Source organism: Trypanosoma cruzi, genomic scaffold (genome assembly GCF_000209065.1).
Source record: "Trypanosoma cruzi strain CL Brener 1047053516921 genomic scaffold, whole genome shotgun sequence".
Classification (NCBI taxonomy): Eukaryota; Euglenozoa; class Kinetoplastea; order Trypanosomatida; family Trypanosomatidae; genus Trypanosoma; species Trypanosoma cruzi.
The window spans coordinates 60,356-73,538 of NW_001849557.1; the positions used below are offsets into that span (position 1 = coordinate 60,356).

A 13,183-nucleotide genomic window follows, 5' to 3' on the forward strand; every position below is an offset into this window, starting at 1 on the left:
CACGCAACTCCATAAAAACTACAGTCCAATACAGCACAACACCAGCAGTAACAGGAGCGACAAGCAAATCCCCTTCCACACAATCATCGCGCAACGGGAGAAACTCCTAAGAGCACCCGCTCAAAATAGAAACAAATCGATAGAAACAACGATCAACAACACTGTCGGTGCTGTTATCGATGGATGGCTGTGGTGCGCAGCACATCCGTGGCCCTGCGCCCTCCCCCAACAAGCAGCACCAAACACTTAATAATTCCACGTGGTGCAAATCACAGAAGGGCGTGATCAACCGTACAGCTCGCACTCGATAAACGGTCGAGAAGGCTCAGGGCGTCTGGGCGGGTGTCACCGGCCATGGGCTGCTACGGCATTGCGGGTGGTCGGTACGACGACGCGCCGGTGGTGCCTGAGGCGTACGACGATGACGTCATGTCGTCGTGGAGCTTCTGCATCTCTTCGTCGCCATCCTCGTCATCGCGCAGTAGCGCCTCCAACCCTCCACGCTGCGGCTCGCGCAGCTCCTGCCAGTGGCGGTCCTCCACGTACCACACAACGACATTGTACACAGTCGCTGCAAGCAGCACAGCGGCCAGCAGCAGCACGATAGCCGCGTACGCGCTCGCACCGCCTTCGCTCGGCGCAAGGTGGTTGGCCGCGCTCACCAGACAAAGCAAAGCAAGCAGCACAAAGCTCGCAGTCCGCATCACCGTGAGGAAGGCAGAGCGCATCATGTTCGTGAAGGCAACCACGCCCGTGCCCGCAAGCAGCACAGCCGCCATGCAGAAGTACTGGACGTGGCAGCCTCCCACGGGCGGTTGCACAGCCGCAATCAGGCACACCACACACAGCACCGACAGCTGGAACACGCACCAGTACACGTGGCTGTCCCTCATGTTCGTCAGCATGCCGCCGTACATCCGCTGCTGCGCCGCAGGGTGCCAATACCCGACGGGGTACAGCAGGCGCTCGTGCAGCGGCTTCCTCGAAAAGTGCCAGTACCTCGTGAAGCTCGCGCCCAAATGGCGGGCAATCAAGTAGCACACGCCAGCAGGGAACGCCACACCGTACAGCACACCAACGACACCGATCACGCGGTGCTGCACGCGGGCGCCGGGCATCGCCAGTGCGAGCACGGAGCCAAAGAAGATGCCTAGATGCATCGCGTGCGCCACAACGTACGTCAGGCTCGGGAAGCGCATCGCCGCCCACGCACTCGCCGCGTCCACGCCGCGCCACCGCTGGAAGGCGGCCGTCACGCCGTAGTGCACGCACCCGAACACAGCGGCCAGCAGCGCGTTGCCCACCACCATCCACAGCGGGTCAAGGGCAGCGAACACCGACAGGAAGTACGGCAGCGCAACGGTGCTCGCACGCTCCTGCGCCGAGGCGCATGGCATCCTCGCAAACACGCCGAGCGCCTGCATCTCCAGGATGGAGCCCAGCCCGCCGGACACCACCACGGCAACAGCCGCCGCACCCGCAACGACGCCGGTGATCGCCGAGAGGACGCTGGCAGCGGCGGGCAGCGTGTTCGACCTGATCGTGAAGAACCCAAGCAGCACACCCTTGCAGCCGCCGGACACCGCCACAGCGTCGCAGCGAATGACTATCGTCTCGTCAGCAACAATGGAGTAACCGCGGTGCACGGGAACAGCCAGCTCCAGGACGGTGGACGGATTCGTCGCGTTGCGCACCCACGTCGCGTTGCTCAGCATCGCTCCCCACGGACCGCCGAAGCCGCTCGGCTGCGCCGTCGACACCGGCACGAAGCTCAGGTGCATGCCGAGCTGCGGGTCGCATGCCCACCGAAACGGCGGCGGCAGCGCCACCACCAGCCATGTCGGTACGGCGCTCCCACCGCCGCGGATGTCGTTCTGCGTCAGGCTCCCGCCAGCCGCCGTCGTCGTCACAGCGAGCGTCGGGCACGCCACGTCGCTCCACCACAGCGTGCCGCTCACCGAGCGGCCGTCGGGGTCCGCGTGGGCGGCAGCGCCACCGTCTCCGTCACCTGCAGGGTCTCCGTCGGCCCGTACGGCGTCGGACTGTAGTGCGTCGCGCTCTGACTCGGCGTCGCCGTGTGGCTCAGCAGCGGCATGACGGAAGTGCGGTTGCACCCGTCCACGTGCGGCAGGTACACCGGCAGGCAGTCACGCCCGTACCCGCTCTCAGCACAGCGGCAGACGCACGACCCCGACATCGCCCTCGTCGCAGCAGCAAAGCAGCACACGCCGGCGTCGCACACGCCACACGCCACAGGGCGGAACTCCCCAATAATGCCGGCGGACCTGTAGTCCATTGGCTGCAGCGCCTGCCCGTTGAGCGTCAGGCACCCCACAACGAACTTTCGGCCGGCGCCCCCGAGCGCAACGGTGCCGTCCATCACGACGGGCCCACTGCCGGCGTTCCCGTGGAGCGTCAGCGTGCTCTGCGCGAGCTCCGCACTGCGCGGGTACGACGGCACCGACAGAAGCCTGCCGCTGATGCTGTTGCCGCGCACCGACAGCCACGACCCGGACGCAAACGACGCCGACCCCCGCCGCACCAGCAGCACGCAACGCTCCACCGCCCATCACGTACAGCACGGCGCCGTTACGCAGCGACACGTTCTGCACAACGAACCGCACGCCGTCCCGCGCCATCCACGGCACGTAGAGCACAGGACTCACGCCGTCCAGCACAACGTGGCGCAGCGTCACCTCGCTCGCGCCGGCAGGCACAACAAACACCGACCGCACCGTCACGCCCTCGCGGAAAAACACACTCGACGCGGCGCCCACAGCAGGCGGCAGCGCGGGAGCACCCACAGGCACGCACGCCTCGCCCACGCCGCCGAGAAGGAAACTGCACGCGCGGTCGGAAAACGACGCCGTCAGCGCACCGAAGCACGCCAGCGCAGCACCGAATCAAACAGCGCGAGGCGCTCTCCAAGCACGAAGCCGCCGCCGCTGCTCACAACCGACACGTTCGTCACGGAGAACACCGAGTGGCTCCGCAGACTGAGACACGACGAGGACGCCACACGCATCGCGAACGCGGTGGGGCCACCCAACGCCTCCAGCAACACGCCGTCAAGCACCACCGCGCTCGACAGCAGGTCCATGCCGCCGCCAACGTACACCGCCGACCCGCCCGCCCGCGACGACCTCAGCACAGTGTTGCTCACACGCAGCTGCGTCTGCGACAGCGACTTCGCGTGCAGCACAAGCGGCGACGCCACCGCGTCCGTCAGCCCGCTCAGCTGGGAGTAGCGCATCGGCCCCGGCGTCACAATCGTCGAGTCACAGACCGTCACGTTCGTGTGTGCCGGCAGGTTGTGCACAAACACAAGCGAGCAGTAGCTCCCGGACAGCCCGCTCACGCTCACCTCCAGGCTCCGGTCACTCGCCGGCTCGCCGCTGTAGCCCCGCACGTAGATCTGCGCACCGCCGTCGCACACGCAGCTCCTCAATTCGATGTGCAGTGCGCCGGGAAGCATCGCCGCAACGTCGAACACCACAGCCACGCCGTTCGTGATGTACACGCCGTTCGTGATGTACACGCCGTCCATCAGCACCGTGTCCACGGCGCGGCCAACCGTGATGGCTCTGTCCACCGTGCCGCCCCGCAGTCGCAGCACCACCGCATGCACTGCGGGCATCCATGCCGCCGCTGCAACCAGCACCAACGCCAAAAGCAGCGCCGCACGCACAGCCGCAATGGCCATGCGCTGCACACGGTGCCGGCTGCGCGGACACGTACCCACCGCAGACCGCATCCACCGTCCCAAACAGGAACCAACAGGGCTGTCGTGGTGTGTCGCACTCGCCCCGTCAGCCATAACTCCTCCTTAGCAAATCCCTTCCTACAGATGGCAAATAAAGAAACACAATTCCGATAAATCGATATCCCACTACTACTAGTCCCAATACAGCAATTAATCCCCAATAACTTAAAACGATGGTTGCGCTGGTCAAATCAAAGCATCTCTATCGGCACGGTCAGAGAAGGAGGAGGCAGCTAAAAAAGTAACTAAACACAGCGGCACGCAGAGGCATCCGGCCACAGACAGTCGCCACCGCAGCCACTGACGCAAAGCCGCGCGGACACAATCGCGCCACTGACGCCATCGCCCTCCCACCGTCCACGCAGCCCCACACAGCCCCAGTAGCGAGCGGCAGGGTCCAGGAAAGGAGGCTCATGACAATTGGCACTGCTCTTACGACCAAATGGCCCCTTCACAGGGCGGTCCCGATGCCGTGGACGACAAAAAGGGCCGAGATAGGCACACATATGGCGGCGTTGCAACCACCATCCACAGTGCACGTCCAAGGAATTGGCGAGTGAGTCTGTTGCCAGCAGTCAGCGCGTCGTTCCCCGTTCACGTGGGTCGGCGATGCACAACAAACAGCGGCATCATACGCGCACGGCATACACAGAGAGAAAAAGAAAAAGCACGGCGGCAGTACCCAGATACGGGGGACAAGGGTCCACATTGATTGCACAGTCCGATTGGCTCACAGAATTCCGGATGGTGTTCACGCCGCTGCCGCACAGTGCTTGTGGCCTGTGACTGCTGTGGACCGAGGGAATGATGAGAGGGAAGAGGGATGCGATGCGGTCCTCATCCATCTCGGTTGATTGTGACGCCAGTCACGCCATCTCTTCAGATCGCCTGCAGCAACGACCGTCCCCGTCAGCAGCGGTCGGTGCCTTCCTTCTCCACCGACGCCGTCACGCGCCTCCTCCATCAAAAACACAACGGGGGATCGGCAGCCACACGCAACCGCCAGCACCGAGTGCGAGAGGAGCAACCAACCATACCAATGCATATATCGTGTGGGTGTCACTGTGTGTGTGCCTACGGTTACAAAAAAAAAAAAAAAAGCATCTGAGGACACACAACCACAGCGGGCGTCAGAAAAACACAAACAGGATGAATGGTGAAACGCAACACTGCACGGCTGCCCACGCTGTGGCAAGCCGCGGGGCATATGCTGAAAATTAAAAAAAAAAAAAATGAAAAGATTTTAAATCCGTCTTCCATTATGCATTCACTCAAAAACAAAAAAACTGCACGCTGGTGCTTTTTTTTCGCCTGCAGATAAAAAATAAATAAATAAGATACACTCGTTACAGTCGTTTAAACCCCAGTGCCCACACATTATTTATATTCCACTGGGACACTCAGCGCGGTCTTGTGCCCCCATTCCATTGTCTCTATTATTAGCCGGCGCCATCGGCGTGGCACACAATGCCGAGAGCGCCCATGATCACTTAAAAAAGGGAGAAAAAACACTGAGTAGATCCCGTAATTGTCGGACCACAAAAAAAAAAAAGAAAAAAACACAAAAAAACGCGGTGCTGGCGCTGGGAGAGCATGCTTCCACATGGAGGAAGAGCTCTGCGCAGCGAAGGGGATGTAAAATAAAATTAAAACCAGATAAAATGAACGGTGCATCCACAGAAAGCGGCAATTACTTAAAAAAGTGCGTGGACAGACGCATATGATCCCGCTGGTGGCAGGAAGTCCTCACCGCGATTTCTCAGTAAAGGGCCACAAAGCCGCACAACCCCAGCAGCAGCAGCAGCAGCAACTGCGACACGCCCCCACACATGGAGCCGTCACCTTTTCCTTTTTTGCCGTCACCTTTTCCTTTTTTGCCGCCATTGTTTCCTTTTTTGGCGTCGCTTTTCCTGACCAGTTTTAGTTCACCAACACTCAGTGGGCGGTTGTACAGAAAGACGTTCGTCACCGTCACACTGCTGTTGGTGTCTCCCTCGCCTCCACCAAAGTAGAAATGTGTGATTTCATGTCCCTGCGTCTCAAGTGTTGGTATCGTATCCGGGCTCCCCACAATCACACCATCCACGTACACATATCCCTTGTGGCCGTCCTGCAGCATGAGCGCCACCTGGTGTTCTTTCCCCAGCTCCCAAGTGGTGTTCGATGTCGTTTTCTTCCCATCAAACACCGTCTCCCACGTTTTATTCATGCTGTACGAAAGCTCAATGATCTTCGCGCCGTGACCGTCCCCCAGACCCGCACCCAGCAGAGGAGTGCTCCCCTTCGCAACCTGGTGGATGGTCACCGTTGCCACAAGAGTGAATCTGTGGTTCACAAAGCTGTACTGTCTGTTATCCTCCCGGCTGTTCACGGGCCATGTTGCCATGGACCCAGTCCCCGTGAACTTGAAACCATTTTTGACCTTCGATGCTTTCGTCACGGATGCATTCACGCAGCGGTACTCGTCGATCCACGTGTTACCACCGGACGACGTATTGGACAGGAATCCAACCAGACCAGTCGTGGGTATGGACGAAGCGGAGAAGGAGGCGTCCAACTGTGCCCAAGTCCTCAGGACAGACTTGATCGTCTTCAGCTCCTCACTCAGGCGGGCAAGTGAAATGGCTGTGCTTTCATGATCGCCCTTCGCTTGTAAAAGGTGCAATGCACCATCCGAGTACAGCAGGGTGTTGTCAAACGTCTTATTCACAACACTGTCCACAGAAACCGGTCCGATGTGAAGCGTGCGGTTGTTATCCGTGACCCAAAGGTAAAGCGCATTGGCCTTATTCTCCCCCGAGGCGTACCCTCGCTGTGTGTACAGCATGACCTTCCTTCCCTCAATGGTCGCGGTGATGAGAGCTCCCAGATGCAAACCTTCGTCCAAAGGAGCTCCTAATTTTGACTTGAGCCACACGCCTGGGAGTGTCCCGATGGCCTCCGTCCACGTTTTCCCCATGTCACACGACTCAAACACCTTGCGGTCACTCCCACAAAGAGCAACCATGAGAAGTTTTCCATTCTCCCACTCGGTGATGCGTGGGGTGAATGCACTTCGCAGGGGAAATGCCCCCTGGGAACTCCCAGCTTTTGCCATTGTCCTTCGAGTAAGTGATCATGGAGAAAGGGTAATTTGTTCTATTCGACACCATCAGGGGAAACACAAGCGTGCCATTCCCCATCACAATGCCTGAGCCACCAGCAGCAACAAATTTATTCAGGCCGCTTTTAATCTTTTGGGGGATCTGTGGTAACAACGATGTGGGTTCACCCCAGCTGATCGGTTTACTGTGCTGGATTTCCGTGGCCTGCGTGACCTCACCCACAACCAGTTGAATATCCCAGTCGTCCATCACCCACGTCTCATAATCATAGTTATATGTCTCTTCATAGCCTCCCACAAGTAAAAACACCTTATTGTCCTTCGCAATGGTTGTGGGCCAGTACCAAACGCTCACATGATCCTTGCCATTCCAACTGCCAAGGGCGGTGTGTGCCCTCCATTCCGTCTTAGCGATCTCAGCGACAATAGACGGCCACGTCCCCGCAGCGTTGATGTACCCCGCCACAATATCAGAAGAATCAAGCCAGCCCGATTTGTGGGGGTCATTATACTTGGTGCGGCCCTCGGCAACGGCAATCATCACTCCACCAGCACTCACAAGAGACGGTGAGATGAACACAAATTTCACTCCACTTGCAGACCCATTTTTTGCCACCACCTGCGTCTTATTCGGCAAGAAAATATCGACCCATTGCGGCAGTTGCACATCCCCTGACTTACTCCCCACAACGTCTGCAGCATCACAGGGGCCGCAGCACATCATCACGACGAGGAGAAGCAGCACCGCGGAAGCAAACACAGGCCGCGACATGTTGGGCCTCTGCGGCTCACTCTCTCCTCCTTACCTCCTCCTTCCGCTGGATCCGGTCACGCCGCGACGGTTGTGTGTGCGGGGTGCCTTCACAGCGTCAACACGTAAGAGCATACAAATATGTGTGTGTGGGCGGTGTGTGTGCTGTTGTTGGTCCTTTCAGTGCCTTCGAATTTCACAGTGGCGATTCGCGCTTGTTTTCCTTCTTTCCTAGCGTGTATGTGCTCAAGAAGTGGTGAAGAAAACAACAGCGGCAATACACCAGAAAGGTCAGTGAGGAGCAGAGCAGAGCACCCACGCAGAGAGCGGGACAAAAGACAATCCGGAAGGGACGGCACGGAGGACCATCGCCCACACCAGCCCTCACACACACACACACAGACACCATCGCAGTGCCGTCAGTCCGCGGGTAAGAGGATTCGGCCCTCCACACAACAAACGCGCACACCGCCAACAGTCACCCAACATGGACGAGAGGAGACACACCGCCACCGCCTCCAGTTCAATCCCACGGCCAACGGCATACGGCCACAGCCCGCTGCCAACACACAGCGCACACGGACCTAGCAATCACCCAAAGAGCCACACGCGGAAGCGGATCCTCACCCAGCCATGACGTGGCGACAAAATTTCCATCCATCACACCCACAATGGGATTCGGTGCCCAACTCAAAGAAGTCACAGGCGGTGCATCACGCCAACAGCAAAAGTGACTCGCGGTGCGCGCTCCCTCTCTCCTCCCTACCTTCACGCCCACGGATGAAGCAGCAGCCACCCGCAACCGCCAGCACACGCCACAAAAGAAGCATCCAAATCCACTGCAATGTGCATTTTGTGCGTGCATGTGGTTGTGTGTGCCTGCAGAAACACAAGTCAAAAAAGTAAAAACAGGAGCGGAGCATGTGAAGGGACGCACAAACAAAAATGTACAGCAGAAGTGCATGGCAGAAATAAAGAGAAAAAGACTGCTCAAACTCATGACATTGCACCGCAGACAAAGCAGCGGCAATTCATAAAAAATTTATTAAAATTTAAAAAAATTCATCTTCACCTTTCCACCCCTCACACTTTAAAAAAAAAAAAAAAAAATTTGAAAAAAGTCGTCCTCTACTACGGCTACACACAAATAATATAAAAGAAAAAAAGAAAATGAAAAGCCACACAAAAAAAAGATTTCACTGGTTACCGTGTGGCCCACCAAACTGTTTGTATATTTTGCCCACAAATTAAAAATTAAATAATTACGTGTCTTTCAACCGTCTGACCCTCCATGTGTCCGCACATCGTTTATATTTCATGGGGTCATCTGCGCGTTGCTGCTCCCCTCAGCCCTCTCATTAGCGCGTGAGTGCGGCCTGCAGGGCTCAGTCACTCGTTTGTGTGTGGGGACTGAGAGAAGCACGCAGACATGACGGCAGTTGCTTCTCTCCATCGGGGGAGTGAGCGCAGCAAAAAAAAAGAAAAATAATCAGAGGGGAGAGAAATGCTCACGAGGCCAACCCCGAAGGGTGCACCAGCGCAAAAAAAAAAAAAAAAAAAACACGCAAAACAAGAAAAAAAGTCAAAGAGAGCAAGTAAAATTACTTTTTTTAAAGCAGCAGGGTGTGGCTGTGTGTGTGGCGCTGCGGGTGTCTGCCAGCCCTGGCCGCAAAAAAACAAAAAAAGAGGGAAAGAAATGTGTGCTCCGCCCCATCGACACTCGTCGCACGCCCACACGTCACGGCTCCCTCAGCGCGCCGTTCGTCGCGGCCCCTCCTCATGCGTGCAGCAGGCGAGGCGCACAGGGCCGTCGTCATGAGCGTGTCGGTGGGTGTGCGAGTGGAGTAGTTGGGCGGGAAACACACGGCACCCTTCATAGGAAGAGCGCAGCAAAAAAACAATTAAAAAGGGAAGAGTAGAAAAGAAAAAAAGTCCATAGTGGTTGCCCCAAGGCAACAAGCAAAAGAATAAAAAGAAAAAAAAGAATTGTTCTTTGCGGAGAGTAATTCATTACCGGATGGTGTCGGTGTGGAAGAGGGCGCAATTGTTCCACACTGAGGCCGCACACTCCTCACGAAGCCGCAAACCCCCAGAGTCCCAACAGCAGAAGATGCAGCGGCAGCAGCACCCTGCTCTCACGCATGGCGCCAGCAACGCTGTCATCCCGCTGCGACGAATTTCCAAGACTGCTTTTTAGTGCGAGGCCGAGTGCCGCAGCCTTTGCTTCCCCTTCCTGTGGCTGGATATCTTCCTCTTGTCCATCAGCTCCTCCCGTCGTCTCCCCATTCTCATCAGAGCTCACGCCCCCCTCAGTTTTTACTGCAGGCTCTTCTTGCCCCCTGCTTTCAGCGGTATGTGATTTTGGATTTGCTGCGTCGGAGACGCCCACAGAGGCTTGGGTTGGTTGATCTCCCTGCTTGTTATCGGCAACTTCTTTCCCCACCGTTTGTGCATCATCAGACAAGGAAGCGTCATCCTCCGAGCTTGCGGCACTTGAAGATGCAACAGATGCCGACTGGTCTGCGCTCCTCTCCCCTGCTGCGGGTGTCGTGGTATTGGGCACCGCTGGTGCGGATGCATCGCCACCGCTCGGGTCACTGCTCCCGTTCGAGGTTGCTTGTTCCGTCAGCTGTGGTCCGGCAGTAGTGGGCGCTGGCGCAGTTGCCTGCGTATTTTTGGCAACCGAAGTGGTTACGGGTTCAACGGACGGGGAAGTAGTTGTCGACGCGGCAGGAGTAGACGCTGGCGCAGTTGCCTGCGTCTCCGTGGCAACCGAAGTGGTTACAGTGTCAACGGACGGGGAAGTAGCTGCCGCCGCTTTCGCCGACTTCCTTTCCGGAGCTGGAATGGTGACTTTATTCGCGTTAAGGGCGCCAATCTCAGTTTCATTCAACGGGCGGTTGTACAGAAAGACGTTCGCCACCGTCGCATGGATTTTTCCGCTGCTCAACTGCTCATCGTACGCGCCAAAGTAAAAGTGTGAGACCGCGTCCAGCCCTTCATTGAACGAATTTCTCAGACTCATATTCCAAAGGGGAGTCCCGTCAACGTACACGGAGCCCACACCGTCACGCATTTTGAGCACCACGTGATACGTTTTATCCAGCTCCCATGCGGCAAAATGCTTCGGGAACAACTCATGCTCCACGCTCCACTCCATATTATTATCGTACGACAGTCCCAGGAGTGTTGTCTTCCCCATTTTCTTCAGGCCCATCAGGGGAGTGATGCCCTTCGGCACCTCGTGAATCGACACCGTTGCCGCAAGAGTAAACCCATAGTTTGCAAAGTGGAACGGTCTGGTCGGCCACTGCTTGTCCACGGGCCACTCGGCCCCCGCGCCTTGCCCTTCAAACGTCAACCCACTGGGAGCCTTTTTCGCCGCACCCCTCACAACGGCATTCACCCCAAGGTACTCGTCCTCCCACTTGTCCCCACGGAGCCTATCGGCCAAATGGCCCACAAGCCCAGCCGTGGGGATAGGAACAGAACAGTTCCCTCTTGACAGCGCGGCGCCTGAGGCAATTGAGCTGCATTGTCTCAAGGCACTGTCCTTCGCGGCCCAAGTATCCAGCGCATGCCTTATCCAGTGCAGCTCGGAAGCCAGATCCAGGAATAAGGCTCCGGAGCTGCTTCCAACACTGGCCTCGTACAAACAATACAGCTTATCATTCGCGTACAACAGAGAGCTGGAGGTCGCGCCATACCCAGTGGGTAACAGGCCAACGTGGTAAATGCGGTTCGTGTCCGTTAGCCACAGGTGAATCTCGCTCCTTTCTTTGTCCCCGAAATATTCCAGCTGGGTGAGGAGGATCACCTTCTTTCCATCAATGGTTGCAGTGATGAATCCACTCTGAATGTGGAGCCCAAGACCTGCCAATGAGTTGCTCCACACGCGCGAGAGCGTCCCCAGAGCCTCCGTCCACGTGTTCCCCTTGTCAGTCGACTCGTACACCCTTCGGCGACCGTACTCACATGAGGTGATCATGATGATTTTCCCAGCCTCCCATTCAAGGATACTGGGGTTGGTGCAGCCTGCATGTGTCGCGCTTTTCGCAAAGGTCCAGTGCTGTTGACCGGGATTCATGTACATGATTGTGGACGCAGTGCTCCCTCCCATTGTCAGAAACTGCACGGGAAACACGAGCGTGCCATCCGTCATTTTCGTGATGGAAGTACTGGCATCGTTGAGGAAGCCAATCAATTCGTCGGATTTATAGGGATAAGGAAGGCGAATGCTCATAGAGACGGAATTCATCGAAAAACCTCCGCTTCGTCTAGGCCTTGTGTCCAGAAAATGGATAACAGACTCCACACCATTTCCTCCCCACTCATCGGTAAACCGAATTCTGGCCCCAGTCCGTAAGTCGTAGCCCTCCACAAATGCAAAAAGCGGTCCGAAGAGTCTGTAAGGCGTGGTAAACAACATCTGGTGAAGGCGTGCAGCAAAAACGTCAAGATCTTCTGGCCCCGCGTACGGCCGCCACGTCCTCCCACCATCAACGCTGATCCGTGCCATCAACTGCATGGACGCACTCCCGCTCCCCACAGATCCATTGAACTGAGCTCCAACAATGGCCAGGAGCATCCCGTCCACATTCACAAGATGGGGATTGCGGAAAATGTGGCCAGCGGCCGCTGTGTTTGCGACTGGATACTCCCTTGACAACTGCTCCAAACTGTGTCTTCCATAGGAATCGTCCACTCTCGTCCCATAGTTTTGGGCCTGCACAGGCCCCGCGGCGGCGCACGTCAACACGAAAAGGAGGAGCAGCACCGCGGAAGCAAACACACGCCGGGACATGTTGGGCCTCTGCGGCTCACTCTCTCTTCCTTCCCTCCTCCTTCCGCTGGATCCGGTCACGCCGCGACAACTGTGTGTGCGGAGTGCCTTCACAGCAGCAACACGTGGGAGCATATAAATATGTTTGCGTGGGCGGTGTGTGTGTGCTGTTGGTCCTTTCAGGGCCTTCAAATCTCACAGTGGCGATTCGCGTTTGGTTGCTTTCTTTCCTAGCGTGTGTATGTGTTCAAGAAGTGGTGAAGAAAACAACAGCGGCAGCACATCAGACACGTCACTGGGGTGCAGAGCAGAGCGCCCACGCAGAGAGCGGAACTCGAGAGAACACAGAAGGAACAGCATGGAAAACAAATGCACACAGAAAACAGCAACAACAGCAACACGGCAAGTCACGGCGGAAGCCAACACACACAAACAGAGAGAGAGAGAGAGACATAGACGCGGAATTTTATTATTCGGCGACGCCATTCAAAGTCCTGCCAAAACAGTCTGCAAGTGATGCAGTGATCAGTCACACGCTCCCAGTGCACCGCCGCGGCAACGACGCGGACACAAACGGAAATATGTGCACAAACGTGGACCGCACCAATTCACAGCACCGCCACACGACACTCGCTCTCTCGGTGCATCCCACGCCCCGCCTCAAAAGTCCGCGGCAAGCACCAATCAACAAAATAATGAGGCGGCGAAAAAACAACTTCCCTGCAGGCACTTCAGGGCTCCACAGCAACGCCACCAACAGGAGCGTGGATCCCTCTGCTTGCA

The 13,183-nt window shown here is 57.1% G+C and overlaps 1 protein-coding gene and 2 pseudogenes across 1 annotated transcript, besides 15 other annotated features; all 3 read right to left on the reverse strand.

The window, feature by feature from the left end:
• Window positions 1-2,836: a sequence feature (areas merged during assembly that could not be assigned to a particular haplotype. This can correspond to areas where the two haplotypes were merged or to regions with more than two copies in the genome that were merged during assembly.).
• On the reverse strand, window positions 276-3,737 carry Tc00.1047053510853.10 (annotated as a pseudogene).
• Window positions 2,837-7,082: a sequence feature (areas not merged during assembly with more than two copies in the genome that could not be assigned to a particular haplotype).
• Window positions 4,977-5,012: a sequence feature (AT_rich).
• Window positions 5,304-5,333: a microsatellite.
• On the reverse strand, window positions 5,523-7,640 carry Tc00.1047053510853.30 (annotated as a pseudogene).
• Window positions 5,553-5,572: a microsatellite.
• Window positions 7,083-7,628: a sequence feature (areas merged during assembly that could not be assigned to a particular haplotype. This can correspond to areas where the two haplotypes were merged or to regions with more than two copies in the genome that were merged during assembly.).
• Window positions 7,629-8,235: a sequence feature (heterozygous, non-Esmeraldo-like haplotype).
• Window positions 8,236-8,546: a sequence feature (areas merged during assembly that could not be assigned to a particular haplotype. This can correspond to areas where the two haplotypes were merged or to regions with more than two copies in the genome that were merged during assembly.).
• Window positions 8,547-10,230: a sequence feature (areas not merged during assembly with more than two copies in the genome that could not be assigned to a particular haplotype).
• Window positions 8,651-8,680: a sequence feature (AT_rich).
• Window positions 8,707-8,730: a sequence feature (AT_rich).
• Window positions 8,862-8,882: a sequence feature (AT_rich).
• Window positions 9,159-9,198: a microsatellite.
• Window positions 9,689-12,535, reverse strand: Tc00.1047053510853.40 (trans-sialidase, putative; the record flags this gene model as incomplete). Its single annotated transcript, XM_809393.1, has 1 exon — window positions 9,689-12,535. One exon carries the CDS (start codon window positions 12,533-12,535, stop codon window positions 9,689-9,691), a length of 2,847 nt encoding a protein of 948 aa, XP_814486.1.
• Window positions 10,231-11,061: a sequence feature (heterozygous, non-Esmeraldo-like haplotype).
• Window positions 11,062-13,183: part of a sequence feature (areas not merged during assembly with more than two copies in the genome that could not be assigned to a particular haplotype) that runs on past the window's edge.